The sequence below is a fragment of the Eucyclogobius newberryi genome, unplaced genomic scaffold (assembly GCF_026437365.1).
Source record: "Eucyclogobius newberryi isolate DKJ021-1_F unplaced genomic scaffold, fEucNew1.0.hap1 SCAF_10, whole genome shotgun sequence".
NCBI classification, from domain to species: Eukaryota; Metazoa; Chordata; class Actinopteri; order Gobiiformes; family Gobiidae; genus Eucyclogobius; species Eucyclogobius newberryi.
The window spans coordinates 35363260-35384612 of NW_027315724.1; the positions used below are offsets into that span (position 1 = coordinate 35363260).

The 21353-nt window shown below is 41.6% G+C and overlaps 1 protein-coding gene across 1 annotated transcript in view; it reads left to right on the top strand.

Moving 5' to 3' along the window:
* The window catches only part of gjd1b (gap junction protein delta 1b), a 38527-nt gene extending 17592 nt beyond the window's left edge, over positions 1–20935 (top strand). The window contains exon 2 of the mRNA XM_072455884.1: positions 19774–20935. Coding sequence (XP_072311985.1) covers positions 19774–20620 — 847 coding nt within the window. The 3' untranslated portion in view covers positions 20621–20935. The remainder of the gene's footprint in view (positions 1–19773) is intronic.
* The last annotated feature ends 418 nt before the right edge of the window (positions 20936–21353 follow it).

The window sequence follows — 21353 nt, forward strand, 5'->3', positions numbered from 1 at the left end:
GTATGTATATTTTGTACAACATTTGATGACACTTTTACTGAAGCTTGAGTAACAAACTGACATCATCGCAGCTTCTCCGTACGTCTCCCACCTCCGCCGCGACCAAACCAAAGGCGCAAACTTTGTCTCTCAAGTCAGGCCTTTGGTGCGACGTCGCGAGACTCTGAAACCGTCATCCATAAACATTAGAGACAAGAACATTAGAGGCAGCTTCTGATAAACACTGCGCCCGGTTCCCGCGTCGTCAACACCAGCAACAGGTTCAACATATGACGGACACTCTGTCGCTTTCCCGTTCCAACTGACATTACAGACGTATGGCAGTTATTGTTTCCAGGAATAGCAAACACAAACGTTAAAAGAAGTGGTGAAGAATGTGCAGAGCGTTGCTATTTGACGGCAAATCACGACGCGGTTAGCGCCTTTAACCCGAGATGTGTGTCGCGTCCCTGAGCTCCACGGAAACACCTTCATCATCATCTTTCAGACAGAGATGAAAGCGTCGACACTTTGTTCCGGGCTTTTAAAAGAAACTATCCGTGGAGACATGTTTAAGTGCTTCGCCCGGGGCCGTTCTTTTCGCCGTCTTGGGTTTTAGGTCGGCAGTTCTGTCACAGTAACACATGCTGCTGTTGTACGCGGACATTTGTTCAACAGGGTTCTAAAATATATACCGTGATACAGTGTTGATATCGTGGGCTACTGCGTCAAAATATATATCGCAAAGTGTATTTTCTTTGGTATATTTTCCGATTCTATCGTTAAAATGTTGTATTTCGTAGTACGCCGGCCGTTGGTTTCACACAATACTGTTATTTGAAGCTATTTGGATAGGTGCAACATCGTGATATTGTCGTGTCGTATCGTGTATCGTGCATCGTGCATCGTGCATCGTGCATCGTGTATCGTGCATCGTGCATCGTGCATCGTGCATCGTGCATCGTGCATCGTGCATCGTGCATCGTGCATCGTGCATCGTGCATCGTGCATCGTGCATCGTGCATCGTGTATCGTGTATCGTGTATCGCGCATCGTGTATCGTGTATCGGATCGCAAGGCTTCCCGTGATTCCCGGCCCTTTTTTGCAAACATTACACAGTTACATAAAGCTTATGTATTGTATTGTATGATATTTCTTATGGATGTCAGGAGGTCGAAAAGACATCGCAGAGTTTCAAGTCCTCGTCATTTTTTCTTTCACATTTTGATTTGAGCCCATTCTTAGACTTGATTCTGTTCCGTTCTAGTCCTGGTTTAGTCACAGCTTTAATCCCAGTTCAATCTCCATTTTGATGTGGCATTCGGGCACGTTCCGTCTCAATAATAGCATTTGAGGCGATCGCAGTCATGTCTTATTGTTTAGTGATATGTTTATTTATTCTGCCGTCAATATTGTCAATTTAAGTCACGTAACATAGAGGCAAATCAACAAAGTCGACATATAAAGTCTGACAATGCACTGTATTTTGCTTGTGTAGCTGTGTAATCTCATGTCGTATAAATATATCCAACACGAATAAAACTAGTCCCTCTATATTTAGTTTTATTCAGGTTAAATACACACTCTCTGCTTTTGTCGTATGCAGTATATTGAGGCCCTCTCCCCGCCGTCCCTCTCGTTGTTTCGGGGGTTTTCCGCCCGTGCCGCTGGAGCTGATCCGGTCTGCTTTTCTTGGCTCGGCGCAGAGGAAGAGCTGCCCGTGGTGGGTGGGCTCTGACGCGCGCCATGGCCACCGTATAACGCGGGACCGTCCAAAACCCGCTCGGTTAATCCGGATTATAGCCATCGTTTCTCTCCGTCTCTGTGTTTTCCCTGCTCTGACCCGCACTCGCTCCACTACAGCCATAAACGTCCTCTTTGGTCTTCCTCTGGGCGAAGAAGGTTAGATCTGACAGAGAACTTAAATACACTCAGGTTAACGACGCATTTTTGGGGGAGTGGATAAGGGTAAAGTGGGACAAAGGGTTGATCTTTAGTATTTATTCACCTTCATTTAAAACCATTTAATCCACCGAAATCGAGAGCGTTTTGTTTCCGAGGGCGATCTGGGGCAAAGTAAAGCACACACTTTAAACACTTTAAAACATTACACACTTACAAGACATGTAAAGAAAAGAAAATCGATGTTCAAGCAGACGTTTAAAAAAAAAAGATTTGCTCTCTTTGTCTGGTTGAGACCATGTCACGTAGTCTCAGCTCCGACTGAAAGGAAAGTACATTCAAAAACACAATTTAATTTCAAACAAAAAATAACGTTGAAAAAAGCAACATTTTGTGTCCCACTTAACCCATTTAGCCAGAATATTAGCGATCTGATTTGAATAGCAAACCAAAGTCTTTAGCGCACATTTGCATAGCTCTTTAGTCTTCACTTTCACGTCTTATTTAGGATATATTTATAATCACTTTGCCTGCGTGTGATTCATACTGAACATTCACTGGTTCCATTATCAATGAAAATAATGTGGAAAAAGTGGAATACGACCGACGCTAATGACGACTTTCTCTCGCCTTTTCCGCTGGTGCCTCGTTCCTCTCTCGGTTCTTTTTTTACACTTTCCAAAAACCACTGTATTCAACTGGGTTTCCATAGCAACTGGTATTTCTGTCACATTTCAGGCCTCGCAGTTGAGCCGAGTCCAATTTTAGGATGTCTATTTTTAGAAATGTTTGTCATATTATTATTTTCTCGGTGGGACAGAAATAGAGGCTTAGCAGTGTTGCCAGGGTAACGGTCACATTCTCATATCGTCACGGAGGCTATTGTGGCAGAAACAAAATGGACGACACGACACCCCTTTTTCATGAATCGCGTTCAATTAAACATCTGTTTTCCAGTTTTGGAGCTACACGCTACACGCTAGTGTAAACCTCATCATATCTGCACTGCACACGTACACACTAGTGTAAACGTCATCATATCTGCACTGCACACGTACACACTAGTGTAAACGTCATCATATCTGCACTGCACACGTACACACTAGTGTAAACGTCATCATATCTGCACTGCACACGTACACACTAGTGTAAACGTCATCATATCTGCACTGCACATGTACACACTAGTGTAAACATCATCATATCTGCACTGCACACGTACACACTAGTGTAAACGTCATCATATCTGCACTGCACACGTACACACTAGTGTAAACGTCATAATATCTGCACAGCACTTGTACACACTAGTGTAAACATCATCATATCTGCACTGCACGTGTACACACTAGTGTAAACGTCATTATATCTGCACTGCACACGTACACACTAGTGTAAACGTCATCATATCTGCACTGCACGTGTACACGCTAGTGTAAACGTCATTATATCTGCACAGCACGTGTACACACTAGTGTAAACGTCATCATATCTGCACTGCACGCGTACACACTAGTGTAAACGTCATTATATCTGCACTGCACTTGTACACACTAGTGTAAACGTCATTATATTTGCACTGCACTTGTACACACTAGTGTAAACGTCATTATATCTGCACTGCACGTGTACACGCTAGTGTAAACGTCATTATATTTGCACTGCACGTGTACACGCTAGTGTAAACATCATTATATTTGCACTGCACTTGTACACGCTAGTGTAAACGTCATTATATTTGCACTGCACGTGTACACGCTAGTGTAAACGTCATTATATCTGCACTGCACGTGTACACGCTAGTGTAAACGTCATTATATCTGCACTGCACGTGTACACGCTAGTGTAAACGTGATTATATCTGCGCTGCACCTGTACACGCTAGTGTAAACGTCATTATATCTGCACTGCATGCGTACACGCTAGTGTAAACGTCATTATATCTGCACTGCACGTGTACACGCTAGTGTAAATGTGATTATATCTGCACAGCACGTGTACACACTAGTGTAAACGTCATTATATTTGCACTGCACGTGTACACACTAGTGTAAACGTCATTATATCTGCACTGCATGCGTACACGCTAGTGTAAACGTCATTATATCTGCACTGCACGTGTACACGCTAGTGTAAACGTGATTATATCTGCGCTGCACCTGTACACGCTAGTGTAAACGTCATTATATCTGCACTGCATGCGTACACGCTAGTGTAAACGTCATTATATCTGCACTGCACGTGTACACGCTAGTGTAAATGTGATTATATCTGCACAGCACGTGTACACACTAGTGTAAACGTCATTATATCTGCACTGCACGTGTACACACTAGTGTAAACGTGATTATATCTGCACAGCACGTGTACACGTCAGCACATAGAGGAGATTATATGTTTATAGTATCTACGTTTTTGGGCTTTTAGCTGATCATTATAACACATTATCTTCTGTGAGTTGCAGACTGAATTGTCAAAGGTCTTGAATAATAATAACAATAAGTATTTTGGGCTGATTGTTTTTTCTTAAAATAAAATATCTTAATTTGTATTCAGTTTTTAAAATCTTACAAAAAGATAAACAGTTATTCCAAAGTACATCATGGATCAATAATCAAGAATTGTGACATGTTGCGATTCAATTAAGAAAGTGACTCTACTTTTTGATATACTGGTATGTGAAATCTTTTTCACGAATGTTGCCTGAACAGTGAGGTCCCAGCAGGGCTGTCGATGCTTTTCCATGACACAGACTTATACCTGTTCATCAATGTCACTGTAAGCACTGAAGGCTCATTATTAACAGTACACACAACATTACACATGGAAAGACACAAGGCATGTTTTTGTTGCTGGAAGAGTTCTAAGAGTCCTTTGTGTTTGACCTGAATGAAAATCACCAATTATTGCATTACATGCATAACTCACTGCAACAAAGTCAAATTTACATTTTAAAATGCAGCTGTTCTTTTGTAGATTGTTGTTGTATAAATGTCAGCTGTCAGTAAAGATTAGGACTGTTCTGTCATTTGTGCGGTCGATGCAGGCGTTTACGTTTGTTTACATTAGGACTGGAGCCAAGATGGCTGCGGGTGCAAAGGTCACATGTCCGACATGAACCATGTCCAACCGCTGATAGTTCTGCATTATTAATCCTCTCTTCTTTCTGATATAGTGAAGTATTCTACAGCTTTATTCATTGTATTGTGTTCAAATCCAGTTGTAAACGCTCTAACTAAGGGGTGGGCAAACTACGGCCCGCGGGCCACATGTGGCCCGTTTGTCTTTATAATCTGGCCCGCCAAACATGCCAAGTAATATTCAAAAAAAAAAAAAAAAAAATTTAAATATCATTTGTTTTGCTTTTTTGCCCTCAGGCATCTGTCTGCACTTGTATCATAAGAAATATGACATGAAATGATATATTTGATAGAAAAGTGATATTTTATTTGATATTTAATCTTTTTGATGTTTTTTTTCACACCAATGATCGCGGGCCGGCCCTCCGCTACTTGCCTGGATTCGAATATGGCCCTCGAACTGTTACCCTGCAGCTGCAGCACAAACAACACTCCCATCATACAATTTTACAAAAAGAATACCAACTGTTGATCTGTGACCACATTTTTCACACTCAATTTGGGTATATTCTTAACTTAATGTATTGTCCATTACATTTCGACGTCCCTCATTCCCCCAGGCGTAACATGTGTCCACGCTGCATTGTAGAGATAATTGCTGCAGTCGCGTGAGACCAGATACAGACTTCCATCTGTAATGCACTTAAATACCTTTGAGCATGTGATGCAGTGAGATGGTCCCATCACAAAAAATGCTATTATTAGAATTCCATTTTGCAGCTTACGCCGGATTACACAAAGACTCAACCATTATACACATTGTTGGCACATAAACACTTGAGTACATGTTATATATGGGAAATATATGATCAGTTTCTGTTATTCTCCTTGTAGTTTATCCAAAATACAAAAGAAAACATACTGTGGACACTGAATACATAATATACTGTAATTCAAGCAGCGTATCCTGTCCGCTCACTGTAAGAATGCGTGTTTTTTCATGTATTTTCCTGGCAAAGCCGACAAAAGGCTAAACACGGCACATGTGACATTTCAAAGAATAACATTTCAAGCAAGAACGTTTTAATAAATGGCTGTGACGTGACTAAACATGACAACATCAGACAGTGCGCCCCAAACTGTACGATTAGAACACATCTTTAGGAAAAGAATTTAGCTTGAATGAACTGAAACAACCCGGGCGTATTTAAAGCCACCTGACTGGGTTCGAATACAGATAAAACCATAAGCACTGGGTGGAAATTCATCTCCTGAGAGCGAGAGAGAGCGACGGAGAGCGAGGGGCAGACTCGACACTGGCCGATGCCGGACACAATCGGCTTTGTGCCGCCCGGTAACAGCTGGAGCGGGGTCTGATTAAAACGCCAGCGCACGTGTGCAGAGGTGCGCTTATCACGAGAGAGCAGAAAGACTTTTAAAAGGTATATAGCGCCGGACGCAGAGGATTAAGTCTCATCTTTGACTGTATATGGGAGTAAATGGGACTGCGTATATTTCCAGAGGTAGAGGGTTCTTAATGGCAGTTTGTTATTGCAGCGGGTCAATCGTCCCACATATTTGGGTTAAGAATTGTATGTTAATCACTGAAATATCACTGCTTTCATAGGTGTAATGATTTGTTTTGTCATGTTCAAACTTGTATTTAAGGACAAGGAAACGATATGTGAAGTAGTTTTACTTTCGTGTTAGTTGCACATACTTTTTTAATATTCGGGTTGGATTTATGTCTCTTTTTGATATTTATCTTAATATTTGATCACATTGTTCTATTCTTCTACCGTTTGTTGTGACACTGACTTTTTCTCATTTTGGTACGAAAAATTGTTCTTTTATCTTATCTTGAATACGATACATAAACCTTCTCAAAAGTGCTGTGTTTTTTTATCAGATTAAAAAAAAAATACGTTGTTTAAATAGTTTAATTGCTGTAATGTTTATTTATTTTTTAGATCAGTTCAAGCTGCGATGGAGGAAAAATAATGATGGATAATAATGATTCAAACCAAGTTTCAATAGTTTTTTAATATATATCTCTGGTCGGTATTACAGTACTTGCAATAGTATTACTTGTAATAGTATTGGGGGGGGAAATTCAAACGTGCATAAAATACATAAATACGTTAACTACATTGTCAGCGGTCCTTGTAGTACTCCTGTTCTGGTACAAAAATAGCAGCACGACTTCGAGTAATGGCCCAAAGTGAAACACTGACCTCTTTGCTTTCCCGGCCTACTATTTTTAGACCATTTCTATTATTAAAACAAAAGCTATTCCGTCCATGTAGTACTTTGGATACGTGCTCTTACGTAACCGTGTCCCTCGACGCTGCATGTGCGGACAAGGTGCACGATGAAGGTCTGACGGCGGGGAAGAGGGAGCGGCCCACTCACTCCTTCTGTCACTGGCCCTGAGCACTGAGACTGTGTGTGTGTGTGTGTGTGTGTGTCGTGATGTTTACCGAGACCCACGGTGACGGGCAGTTATGGGTCCAACAGCAGAGGGAAAGAAACTGTTCTTGTGGCAGGTGGTTCTGGTCCTGGACCGTCGCCTCCTGCCAAGGGGAGTGGCCTTATGCCTGAGGGGAGTGGCCTCCTGCCTGAGGGGAGTGGCCTCCTACCTGAGGGGAGTGGCCTCCTGCCTGAGAGGAGTGGCCTCCTGCCTGAGAGGAGTGGCCTCCTGCCTGAGAGGAGTGGCCTCCTGCCTGAGGGGAGTGGCCTCCTGCCTGAGGGGAGTGGCCTCCTGCCTGAGGGGAGTGGCTCAAATAGTCCATGTCCAGGGTGAGAAGGGTCGGCTGTGATCTGACCTGCTCGTCCCAGAGCCCTGGAGACGTACAGGTCCTGCAGAGATGGAAGTCTGCGGCCGATCACCTTCTCAGCAGAGGCACAATGCGCTGTAGTCTCTGTTTGTCCCTGGCTGTGGCTCCAGCGTACCACACGGTGATGGAGGAGGTGATGGAGGAGGTGATGGAGGAGGTGATGGAGGAGGTGAGGGTGGACTCAATGATGGCCGTGTAGAACTGCACCATCATCTGCGCTGGCAGCTTGACTTTCCTCAGCTGCCTCAAGAAGGTTAAATATGAGTTCAAAACTGTTAAAAATAAATGAAAACCTATATCATTTTTTCCATATGTTTCTGTTTGCTTAGGTGTGCGTTTATCAAATGTTCTCGTCTTAACGAGAACATTGGCTGGCTTTTTATCGCATCCACTGCATGATTTTGGCCCGAAAGTGGGAAAACCATGGCTCCTCGAGACAGGGGCAAATATTTCAACTTAGAATCGTTGCGTGACCAAAGAAGATTTTGTTGTGGATTCAACCCTCCGCTCGCTGCGTCCACCCTACAATCGATCTCTGTCAAACACATGGCCGACGGTAAACACAAGTGCACAGCAGAGTTCAACCGTGAACCGTATTCCCTTTCCATTTACTAACGCTCACACGCGCAAAGACGTGATGAAGCACATAGCACTGGCCTCAGCTCACTGACACGACTATAGCCTGCTATTTACTCAGACCAACTTTCCTCGCATCTTGTAAAGTGATATTCAAAAACCTTGCCGGGGACACCAGGCTTTGGAGGTTAGTAATGTGTGGGACAGTCTGGTGGAGGTTATAGCACGAGATATGTGAGTAGAACTACAGAGGAGTTCAATCGGGTCAAGGTAAACCCGCTTGTAACGCCCACAAATGTCCACAGAAAGCGCATTAATCCGATGTGTAATGTGCATACACGTTCACAAAGTCTTGTCGAGACTCAAACCTCTGTCAGTTAAGACGTGTTTCGCTTGTGAGAACCTACAGAAGCTTTAGAATGTGCTCAATGTTGACTTTAGCGTTATGGTTCGGTATCGTGCAGTAGTCATGTAGTGTAGTACTTACTGTCCAGGAAGTATACGCTGTCCCCAGAAGCCGCTCGGACCTGCTGCACGTGCGGAGTCTCCGAGGACCCGGCGTGTCACATTAGATACAATCTGGTGCCAAGTGACCCATTGTGAACCGCGAGCCATCGATGAACTCAGAGCTGGATGAGGGAGCGAGGGAGGCGGTGTGAGGGGGAGAGAAGGAGTGGAGAGAGAGTGAAGGAGAGGAGGGAAGGAAGGGGGGAGAGGGGAGCAAGAAGGAGAGGAGAGAGAGGGGGAGAGAAGGAGTGGAGGGAGAGGGGGAGAGGAGAGAGAGGGGGAGAGAAGAGAGGGGGAGAGAGAGGAGAGGAGGGAGGGGGAGGGACTGAGAAGTGTCCGTCTGCATGGACAGTGACAGGAGCAGATCTGTCAGTGACAGGAGCAGATCTGTCAGTGACAGGATCTGTCAGTGACAGGATCTGTCAGTGACAGGAGCAGATCTGTCAGTGACAGGATCTGTCAGTGACAGGATCTGTCAGTGACAGGAGCAGATCTGTCAAAGGCGTGGGGCGTTACACTCAGATCACCCAGTGACACTGAAGAGCAGGAAACACCAGGTTTAAAGTTACAAATACAAATGAAGTAAATACTCTTTTTACTTTAGATGATTTATTTATTGAGACGGGCACAGTTTGAATCTTAACAAGAAAGATGCATTTTACCAGCTTAAAGTCACAAAGTGCAGGTATTTACTACATTTGTACTTGTATCTGTACTTTATAATGGACTACACTTTTGAAAGGGATGAAAAGTAGAAGTAGTGAAAGTAGAAGGTTGGGTTGGCACGGTGACGGTGACGTCTCGCTTGCAGTTTTTTTCTCTAGAAAAATGAAGAAATGGATCTGCACAGTTCTTTATCAAAATCACCACATTTAACGCTTTAACCTTTACTTTTTACTCCTAAAGTACAGATGCTTCAATACTTTATAATGTGATACTTTTGATACTTTTACTTAAATAACAACATGTCATTCTTCTCCCGCCGCTGAGCTCAAGTGTCGGTTTCACCTGAATCTTTGATATTTGTTGTTTGAAACGTGCCTTTATTCGCTCATGATATTGCTAATGATGCTAATGATGCTAATGATGCTAATGACGCTTTTGTTTTGGGGGAAATGTTGAGATGATATTTGAAATGTCACAGGTTTGTTCTCTCTCCATGCTTCAGTTTGCATTTACAACAACAAATGAGACGATCTTTTATCTTTTTATGTCACGATTCTAAAATGTCAAACCAGATTCTGATTCTCAACACCGATATTTGATGATTCAAACAAAATGCTCAAAATGGCATATTCAACACAATAATAGAAAAGACAATTCTCTTCAGGATGCAGGATAGGTCCAATGCTTTTTTCAGTGGTGACATTTGTTCAAATGAATATCTAGTTTTGTTACTAGTTTTATTATTGATATCGAAGTATCTGGGTATTAATACTTTTGAAAACCCACATTTGTTCCATTGCCTATGGTATGCTACTTAAAAAAGGGTGCAAAGTAGAATAAGGTGAATAAACGTGAAGAGATATTCTTGTAAATGCTGTAATATAGTAACTTTCTCTTTGAATTCACAGTAAATCTTTACATTTTTGCAGCTTTGACTCCAGCTTTGACCACACCCTCCGTCTTTCTGCTCTTTGCTAATCTGCTTCACATTTCTTTTTGCTATAACACCTTTAAAAGCTCTTTTAATGCATTCAAACCAACGTCAGAAAAACAACAGACACACTTTCATATTGTGTGTTCGCTCACGTACAGAATGTGTAAATCCTGCTCAGATTCATTGTTTTATGAGCGACTTTCTGACTTGTAACTGCAATAGATCCAAGTTAGACGTGTTCTTTCTGCGTTTGCCGTTTGTCTCCACATTAAAGTGATCAGAACCACTTTATAATAACTGCGCCTTAATTGCTCTCATTAAAGCGTGGACAAGGACTGAATACATAAGGAACAAAAGGTTTATTATCTAATTAAGAGGTTAGGTAGTTTCTAAGCCTGAATCATTCCTATAAAAACGTTCACGCTTTATTAATCAAAAGTGCAGTTTAATCTTTATTTAAAGGGGCAATTTACAGAGACATTAAGCTGTGTTTTTATATTAATAAAGATGTTCTGCACCAGATAATATAAAGAGATGTGACCAAATTAGAATTCATTTGATATTTTCTGTAGTATCCTAATAACAGTTGGAAGATATCATGGAAATCTAACGGAAATCTGACAAAAAGTGTCCTTAAATGTGTTTAAAATGTGACTTGTCTGTCAAATCAATCAAAAAAGTGCATAATTATAAAAAAACATTGAACATTTCCAACATGTTTTTCATTTTTATTTCTAATTAACTCATTTTGTCTCAATATTTATGCATTTTTCCTCCTATAAACTACTCAAATGTTGCACATATCTTCAAAACAACATCCACAATATCATTTAAATGCCCCGTTTAACGTGTTCTCGTGTCCTCCATCACTTGAATCACATCTGTTGAATTTAACGCTCGTTCCCATGATTTTGAGAAGACATTTTCCCCCAGATGTTGTTGCGTCAAAAGCAAGCCAAGGTTTCGTCCCCCCGACCCCCTCCTCTATTCCTCCTCCTGCACTCTGCATCCTGCCTCCAGTTACCACGGCAACAGGCGAGGGGCAGAAAATCACAGCGAAGAGTCGGAGGGAGCGAGGCGCGCGAGAAGAACCAGAAGTCGACCGGAGCGCTGCAAAAAAGCTTCGAGTCAAAGGCTAATTATGTGCAGCGCGCCTCTGTCCCCCCCCACGTGCTGCATGCAGGGGAGACCGTTCTGTGGGACGGGCGAGGCACAGCAGATGTCCAGGAGTTTGTGGAGAAAGTGTGGAACGAGCTCCGAAGTTGGCATCACGATGGAGAGATCAGAGGGTGAAGAGAGGACTAGTTGTAAAAGGAAACGGCTGATCCAATTCACCAATTCAAGAGGTCATGATTCAACTCTGTCATCAGCGAAGGCCAAGCAGCTTGACATCATAATAAAACAATATACAAAGGGAAATAAGATAAGATAAGATATTCCTTTATTGTCCCACATGGGGAAATTCCATTGTTGCAACACAGGTAGATACAGAGGTAGATACAGAAGAAAAGAACAGATCACCTATAGGAAGTCTGAAAAACACTTTCAGTAGAAGATCTCCTATAAACACAAACTCCCATAGACAAAACCTCCCATTTCCCAACAAGGGATGGAGGGAAAAAATAATAAAGATAAAATAAATAAATAAATAAATAAATACCATTGCATGTGATCACGACAGTAATTGCACATGAATATGTTTCACGACGGCACATGGATTGCACATGAATTGCACATGAATCACAACAGTAATTGCACATATGACAGAATTGCACATGGTTAGGTCAGTATTGCAAGTGTTCAGGACAAACAGTGTTTGTTATAAAGTCTGACAGCAGCAGGAAGGAAAGACCTGCGAAACCTTTCCTTCACACAAATATGCAAAAGTCTTACATAAAGTTAGGGTTTTATACTGTACAGTGATCTTATTCATTCATCTTACTTCATTTATTGCCTGGACGTTTGGGGGAAACAGATGCAATCACACAATTAAACCTCTGATTACATTACCAAAAAAAACAGTAAGAATGATTCATAAAGGCCATTTAAGAAATCAATCATTTATTAGATCAACATTATTGAAATGACAAGACTCAACTACTGAAGTGTGGCTTGTTGTACATGTAAAACATGTAAAAACGTAAAACCAGTTGTTTAAACAAAATGTGTGAATTGTTGTTGAAAATGTGTGAAATTTGAAGAAAGGGTCAGATATTTATAAGATGTTTTTCCTCTCTCTGCTCCTTTTCGATTGTGATGATAATTCATGTTAACTTAAATAACACGCACTGGAAATAAAGACTAATAAATGAATAGTGAGTCGAAGGTCTTCAGGTGCAACACTGTAACATCTGGACTTGTAATAGTTGTCAGTTAGTTCAGGACGTTGTTGTTATCTGCAGCGCTTCTTTTTCAAATTCAGATTCAGAATCAGAAAAGGTTTATTGTCATTACCAAAGAACATAATTCACAATCATAGGACCTTCCTTTGGTGATTCGGTGCAACATAAAACAATGAACAATGTTAAAACAGCATAAAAAAGTCAAAAAGGGCATGCATTAAGGAAAAACCATGTAAATCTACTATAGGATAAAAAAGAAATTGGCAGCGTTTTCAAGCGACGCAGAGAAACGCTGTTGGCGCGTGAACTGTGAACATTTTGCACAAATCAGGCCATTTTCGCCACCGAAATGAGTCGAATTCCCACTTAACATGAACGGGAGAAGTGGAAAAAACGAGCGCTGTGGTCGTGTCTCGTTACAGCCGCAGTTTACGCTTTTACGTTTGCAACTTTGGGTCGATCTCGGAGTTTGAATCACGTTCCTGTGAGCGTAGATTAGCTTTAAATGGTGTATTTCGCTCACACTCGTGCTGCGCTTTGTGCCTGCATTTTGTTGTAAGAAAAAAGCACATGTTAAAGGTGAAAATGGGACGACAAACCACGTTTCACTTGATGTTTTTCTCCTTTGATTAGACCACTTAATCAGTCAGTTCCATGTCAGATCTGCACTGCAGCTGTTTACGTCACAGTTCAAACCTGTTCTGCAGAATTAATCACAGTCATTTTAGCAGTTGAAGCTATAGTTTCTTGTCTGAGGGCTTAAATTAATGTGTTTTATTGTATTTAATCTTATTATTGAACAATAAAATGAAGAAAATGAGCACGAATACCAATTTTACGGCTGGAAATGTAGCTTTAATTAAGAATTTAGAAATTAAATCAGTCAAATCATCAGCATCTATCAAACAAAGGTGCAGTATGGAACATTTCTGGTGCAAGTGTCCACTATATACCTGTCTCCATGGAGATGTTTTTCATGCTGTTTTCATCAGTTTGTTTGTTGCTATCTAGACAATAAGAAAGATGACCAGAAAACATCCACTTTTACTTTGAAAACATACATTTATTCGTCTAATTTTGTGGTTTAATGACCCAAAAACGAAACTAATACAACACTTAATATAACGTGAAGCTTCTGATTCAGCCTGATATTGCATTTCTTCTGTGTAATTACGCAAAATCTCCACGCAAACAGCTCCACCGCTCTTGTGCGCTCACCTCACTTCTCTCCTCGCAGTGGGTCCGTCGCACGGGGGTTTGTCACGCGCCGAGCTCTCATTACAAGCGCACAATTAATTGGCCAAAATTAAACATGCACCGCCGCGGGGAAATGATATCCAGACTCACTGACGCTCGCATTACGTTCTGAGGCAGAGTGCGAACAAAGAAAGGTGCATTAATGTGCAAAGATGAGATAAATATGAGATAAATATGAGATAAAGATGAAGTAAAAGGAATTCGAGAGACATTATACACTAAACTATATTTGAGTTTGGGGATAAATGCTTTTCCATTGAGTCAGAAATTAATCACATGCGACTCAATGTGATGCAATTACTGTATTTTGAGTTATTTATTGTTACTGTATGTTTTCCTCTGAAGCTAAATGTCTGTTTTATATGATTCTGTGCAGTATTTTCAAAAGTAAAGTTCACTGGAGGATTACGAAACCCCGCCAGATGCGCTGCGAGCTTTGCATATCCGTTAAATCCATTTGACGGCATAAACAAAAGGAAAAGTATAGGAATTGTGACAAATTGTAAGGACATACAGTGTTATCTAAGTGTTTCTCTATAGGCCCATCACTTTTAATCCAAGCACTACATTTGGGTTTTCAGACTTTTTAATCTTTTTATCCCTGTCTGGAAGCAAATCACCCTCAATTTGATGTCTTCTAGTGCTCTTACCTTAAGTGTCCTTTTTATTAAGGCGTTTAAAGCCAATCGTCTGTCGGTAAAAGCAAGTGATTTGGAGCAAAGTTTAGAATTTGGTTGAAGAAATCGGATTTTTCTTGGTCTTTTTTGTCTTTCTTGTCTCTGTTATAGCCCTGGTGAAGTCCTGAGGTTGTGATTTGGAGCGTTACAAATATAAACTGAATTTAATTTAATGCAGGTTTGGTTGGAACGTCCCGAAAATTCATATTGAAAGCCTTTTATTTTTTTCTCTCTCTTTCTTTGCATATGTCAGTTGTTGTTGTTGTTGTTGTTGTTGTTGTTGTTGTTGTTATGATTACGTATATTAAAAAGTAAATAGTAAAAATGGTAAGACAAAATAAAATTGAATTAAAATTAAAATTTGTTTAATAAAAATTTGAATTTTTGGGGGATTTTTTTGTTTTTTGTATAATCCCCCAGTCATATATATGTATTTTCTGGTGCACGGTACGCCCCCTGCATGTCTCTATGGAGATGCTGTTTCTTTGCCTGGGTTGATCCACAATAAACTTATTTATGCAATTATAGATCTTTTAAATGCCAAAAAAACATACCTTGAAAAACATGAATTCTTCAATGCGAATGGAGCCACCACTCTCCACAGATCTGACCTGTAACATGACGGTGTTACTGCCTGTTTCCTTGTGAAAACTCCTTTATTATGGAGTTTTGTAGCTCAAGAATATACCCCTGAACTAGAGGATGGTCGAACGCAAGCCTGGTCAATGCAAACTGTATCTTTACAACACTTAATACGACTAATTTGTCCTTAACGGTCACGTCTTCCAGAGCACAACGTTGCTTAGCTTCCCAAAGTCGCTTATTTCTACTGCGTGGATAAAAAGTGCATAGAACTGTGTCGGTCCCTATGTGCTTTTCATGCACGTGCTCACATTTAGTGCGATACCCTCTCACTCTGGCATTGGGAATTCTCTGCTCGCTAAGCTCCTTAATCGAGTCACGACAAGGGCAAAAGCATTTATTTTTCATATTTTAGCGTTTCCTTTTGCACCCTCCCGCCACGTGTGCCTCCGCCCCCTCCACGGCACGGTCCAATCGCAGGTGGCGGTGTCGGACACAGGACTCGGTGTTTTCCAGTGCGGAGGTGGCGCTGGTGTTTTGATGAGAGCTACATCAGACGCGGGGGAAGGATTAAGGCCGGCCTCCGACGCCACATCTGCGCCGCACACGACCGACCGAGCGCTGCGCTGCCATTGGTGGATTACCCCCTCGCACGCTGCAGCCAAATCTCGATATCAAAGGTCTATGTGGGAACGAGAGCGGGCTTAGAAACAGAGCAGCGAAGACGGCCATCACACAAACAATAATGACACAAACGGAGCCGACAATTAAGAACTAAGAGCGATGTCATTTTAAGGTTGATATTGTCGCCTTGAGTATATTTATTCATCTACATTAATCCTTAGAAATGTTGTTGATTATGCTCTTTTATGTGGCATTGTTTGTTCATTTTCCTATTTCCCAAAAAATAATTATAAAATATATATATATTTTGTTTTGTTCAGATTTATTGATAATTTATTAACATCAAACCATTTCTTTAGTGTTTGCACGTTCTCTTTCTACTATATCTAAGAGATGATCAAGAGCTTGTCCAGAGCAGTATAAACTTGTGCCATCAGCAAATAAGATGCAATGTAGATTTTTTAAGACTTTGCTGATGTCATTTATAGATTATGAATAATGTCGGTCCCAGTACAGAGCCTTGGGGAACTCCATGTGTAATGCTGTTCTTTTCAGAGCTTACATTATTTTGTGCACACACTTGAGAAAAGAGAAATTTTCGGAGCAATAGCGTCTTGAATGCAGGACAGAGGGGAGGAGCCTATTATATCTTCTTATTGGCAGGAGAAACCAGAGCAGGGAGGAACATGGACACACGACACAGAACGCCACCCGGGTGATGCGTCCAGAATATCAAGAAACGTCAATTCCAAACCCTTTGTCGTGTTATTCATGTTAAATACAGATTGTTATTTGGCTAAAACATACTCTAAAATTATAATTCATCATCATTTGAAGCCAAATCTATACACGCAACACTACTTTTGGCATCCGTGACCATTTATTAGGACTTGGAACTGCCACGAGTAGTTGTTTATGTTACTTCTCATGAATCCTGTGTATATCTCCCTCATTAAACCAATCGTTGCTTTTGTATGTAAATTGAATAGGTTCATGTCTGCATACATTATTGCTGAGTTCAAGGCAATTGCCCTCTAATAACAAGCTGGATTGGGTTCATTATACCAATACATTAGGTGGATTTATTTCATCATTTTTTTCCATCATAATATTCTTACACAACATTTGACCTTTATCTTGAAATGAAAGGGCTGCTCTGGCTTCTGCCGTCATCTCTTCTTCCAAAGCCATTTTCTTATATGTCACTGTCTATTGACTTGAATGAAGGCGAAATCCATAAATCCATGATAAATGTAATGAGGTCAGTTTTAGACGGCGGTTTCATAGCAGCCGGCCCGGGTCCTTCAGGCTGAGATGGCGGCGATAAATCAAACTTATTTATACGATTAGCGTGACAATTAATGAGGGCGATTAGCGAGAGGTGGATTGTGGGAGATGGCGTCAAACTGTGCTACAGGGAATAACAGGTGCTACTCCGTCGGTTTCTTCAGATGGATAAACGCTTAGTGTGCTGGTAAAAAAAAAAGAGAGCGCCTGCATTCTAAAGCCTTGCACGGTTTCACACGTTAGCATTTTAGCGTTAGCCTTCGAACATCACAAACTGTGGAAAACCAGGGCTGTTTTGGCGATTGACGACCACTCGACTGCTCAAGAGTAACATCAGAGCAGAACCGTGTTTAATTTAAACCATTGACGTAGCCAGATAAATTAGCATATAAGAGCAAACGTGTGATAAAGATCTCTTAAATCAAACATTGCACAGGACAAATCGCACCAACGATATAGCGGGTTGCAAACATTCGCCAATTCAATGTCAAATTCAATGTTTGTTTTGCTTCACCCAGAGCCACAAATTCATAAATAGTAAACTTAAGAAATCGGAGCTGTAAATTATGACGTTGACGCTACTCAGAGGCAGGTTTGATTACTTCTGAGCTTAAGTAGTGAAGTACACCTGCGACTGAATATATGCAAATGAGTGTTATAGAGTGGAGAACCTCCCACTCTAAAGTTAAACTGGTCATAAAATGGTTTTAGTCCTTTTTAAGTCCGAGTTTAGTCTTGGTTCATGCCTGGTCTTTGTTTTGAGTCCATGTTTTCGCTAAGTATTTTCTTGTCCCATAATGTGCATTCTCTCTGGCATAGATTTGGTTTAATTAGTCTTAAGCCCATGAATACAGCTGATTTTGTTTAGTTTTATACAGGTTAAATCCAGATATAGTCCTTGCCCAGCTTTATCTCTTGTCATTGATGATAGGAAAATGTATAATAATGTCACTTTAAGCTCCAGGACAACAAAACAGGAGGTAAAACAAAACTAAAAATACATGTATATGAGTTTTGACGAGAACAAAGGTCTGGATGTGTTTGAAAGCAGGAAGCAGGAGATGTAAACACAAAGCAGTGCTCCGGTTCAGATGTTTGTAATAGCGATGAAATACAGGTCTGTCAGACGCAAAAAACACTGCTCTCCAAAAGATAAAACATATAGAGTGAACCTGATGACGTACATTGAAAAAAAAAAGGTAGAAATATCCAAATGGGAACACAAAATGCAGACCTCAATCCCTTTCATGGCTCAACATTATGTAAAACTACTGCGTTTAAATCTCGATCCGCACAAAAATTAATCATAGTTTTCATTTGGTACACAGAGAGCAGAGGCAGTGTCAGTCAGCAGCAATAATCCCCTTATTCCTGCCCCGTCTCTCAGTGTCTAATCTGGGCTGCACGGTTGTCACGGATTTAAGACAGAGAACGGAAAAGGTGTCGAGTGAATTTTACCAGAAGTTTGCTTCACGATTTTATAAAAGGATTTCTGTCACAAAGTGCATTTTGAACGCAAATTGTGCTGTTTTAGTAGTTTTTGAAAATGATACAAAAGACAGATTATTTCTTTCTATGTTGCTTTAGATATTTATTAGACTTTTGTAATGTGAAATTTGGGGCTAAATAGAGTATTCAGAGCTTTTGGTAAGGGAAAGTATGTTCTTCTGTGAACATTTTCTGCATCTAACATATGAAAACAGAATGAATTGTCCAATGCAGTTGCTTGGAATGGTTCTGAACACCCTTGATCCCATAATAACATGGGTTTTTTTGAGTTGTGAAACATATTTTTTTCATGAACAAAACCATATAGCCTTATGAATTGACTTGTTTCTGGCATGTCCAAACTAAGGCCCGGGGGCCAAATGCGGCCCTCAGACCAATTTTTGTTGACCCTCCAGCTTCCTGCTATGTCGGCCCAAACAAAAAAAATTAGTACTTTTTACTGTAAAATTGAAAAAATTCAGGCAGATTGATGTTATACCAACCTAATATTAACGTTCCAAGTCTTATTAAAGGTGTGGACGCTCATCGAAATTACGTCAAATGCAACATTTCGAATGATTCACTTTGTCATTCAACAAATTTGACATTGTTAGGTTGTTCGTGGCCCTCTGCCCCGTTTAAGTTTCAAAATACGGCCCTTGTTGAAAAAAGTTTGGACACCCCTGACTTATTTAGTACGGCCATTTATCTTTCTGCGGTTGAAAAGGACTTTTTGTACAGTCACACTACAAACACATAAGGCAGTGAAACCGTCACTATTCTCACGCTTACACAGCAGTATGAGTAAGATTAAATGCTCTGTTTACACCGGATTACTTTATTTTTTTATTTGCCAGACTGTGTTAGCAAAGCAGATTCAGAATGTTTTGTGTCATGCAATCTTATCACGTTTAAACCTGCTTTGCATTGCATCTGTTATCGTCTTGTGTTCGGAAGGAAGTCTCAGGACGTCTCTGTGTGCCATTCTTCTTTACTAACCTCCGTCCGCCTTTCTCTTTCTCCCGCTTTCCCAGGATCCTGCTGACGGTGGTGGTGATCTTCCGAATCCTCATCGTCGCCATCGTCGGTGAGACCGTGTACGAGGACGAGCAGACCATGTTCATCTGCAACACCCTCCAGCCCGGATGCAACCAGGCCTGCTACGACAAGGCCTTCCCCATCTCCCACATCCGCTACTGGGTCTTTCAAATCATCCTCGTGTGCACCCCCAGTTTATGCTTCATTACCTATTCGGTTCACCAGTCGGCCAAGCAAAAAGATCGCCGCTACTCCTTTCTCTACCCGATCATGGAGAGAGACTACGGGCGAGATGGGCCGAGGAAGCTACGCAACATCAATGGGATTTTGGTCCAACACGGGGGCGACGGCGGAGGCGGAAAAGAAGAGGCGGATTGTCTGGAGGTGAAGGAAATCCCCAACGCGCCAAGAGGCCTCACCCACGGGAAGAGCTCCAAAGTCAGGCGACAAGAAGGGATCTCACGGTTTTACATCATCCAAGTCGTGTTCAGGAACGCCCTCGAAATCGGGTTCCTTGCCGGGCAGTACTTCCTGTACGGCTTCAGCGTGCCCGGGATCTTCGAATGCGACCGCTACCCGTGTCTCAAAGAGGTGGAGTGCTACGTTTCGAGGCCGACGGAAAAGACGGTGTTCCTGGTGTTCATGTTCGCGGTCAGCGGCATTTGCGTGGTCCTCAACTTGGCCGAGCTGAACCATTTGGGCTGGAGGAAAATCAAGGCGGCCATTCGGGGCGTGCAGGCGAGGAGGAAGTCCATCTGCGAAATCAGGAAGAAGGACATGGCGCACCTGTCCCAGCCGCCCAATCTGGGACGCACACAGTCCAGCGAGTCGGCGTACGTCTGACCGAATTTCATCATGTACGTGCGTGAATGTGGAGCAGAGATTTATATATATGTAAAGGGAACAAGCGGCGCGATCGAGATGACTTTTGAGAGTGAACCGTGCCGTGAAAAAGTAGACTTTGAAGACTTTTGAACAGGCGAAGACACTGCCGTATTAATTTCAAACAATCCGCCCTGCGTTTTTTCAACAGGGCGATAAAGAAAAACTAGTCTGTTTTTTATTGCGTTGCGAAGACATGACAGGTGCTGGTTGATCCATCCCAGAAGACGGCGAGTAACTGCATTACAACAACGCGACGGAAGAGCTGTCAGCAGTGTGTAGAGGGGCGAGTTTTTTCTTCTTGTTTTTTGCAGGGGGGATAGTATAGCAACAAATGATCCAGGATATAGATACACATGCTGGGATAGTTTGTCAAAGTAAAGACCAAAGCCAAAATATAAAAAAAAAAAGAGATGAAAAAGACACAGATCTGAATCGTGTCAACTTGTACTGGAACATTGTCCAGGGCCCAAGCCGAAAGAGAAAGAACGGATCATGTTTATGCTTGGTGTCCTGGCAAAAGGCGGCTTTAACACAAGCAAAAGTGAAGAATACCATAAACAACTTTGTTTCTCACGCCTCGCTCTGTCCCGCTCTGTGGTTGGCAGCTATTTAGACCTCCAGGTAAAGCTCACTAACTTACGGGTGAGGCTTGCTATCTCGGGCGACGCTAACTTGCCTGGACAATGCTAAC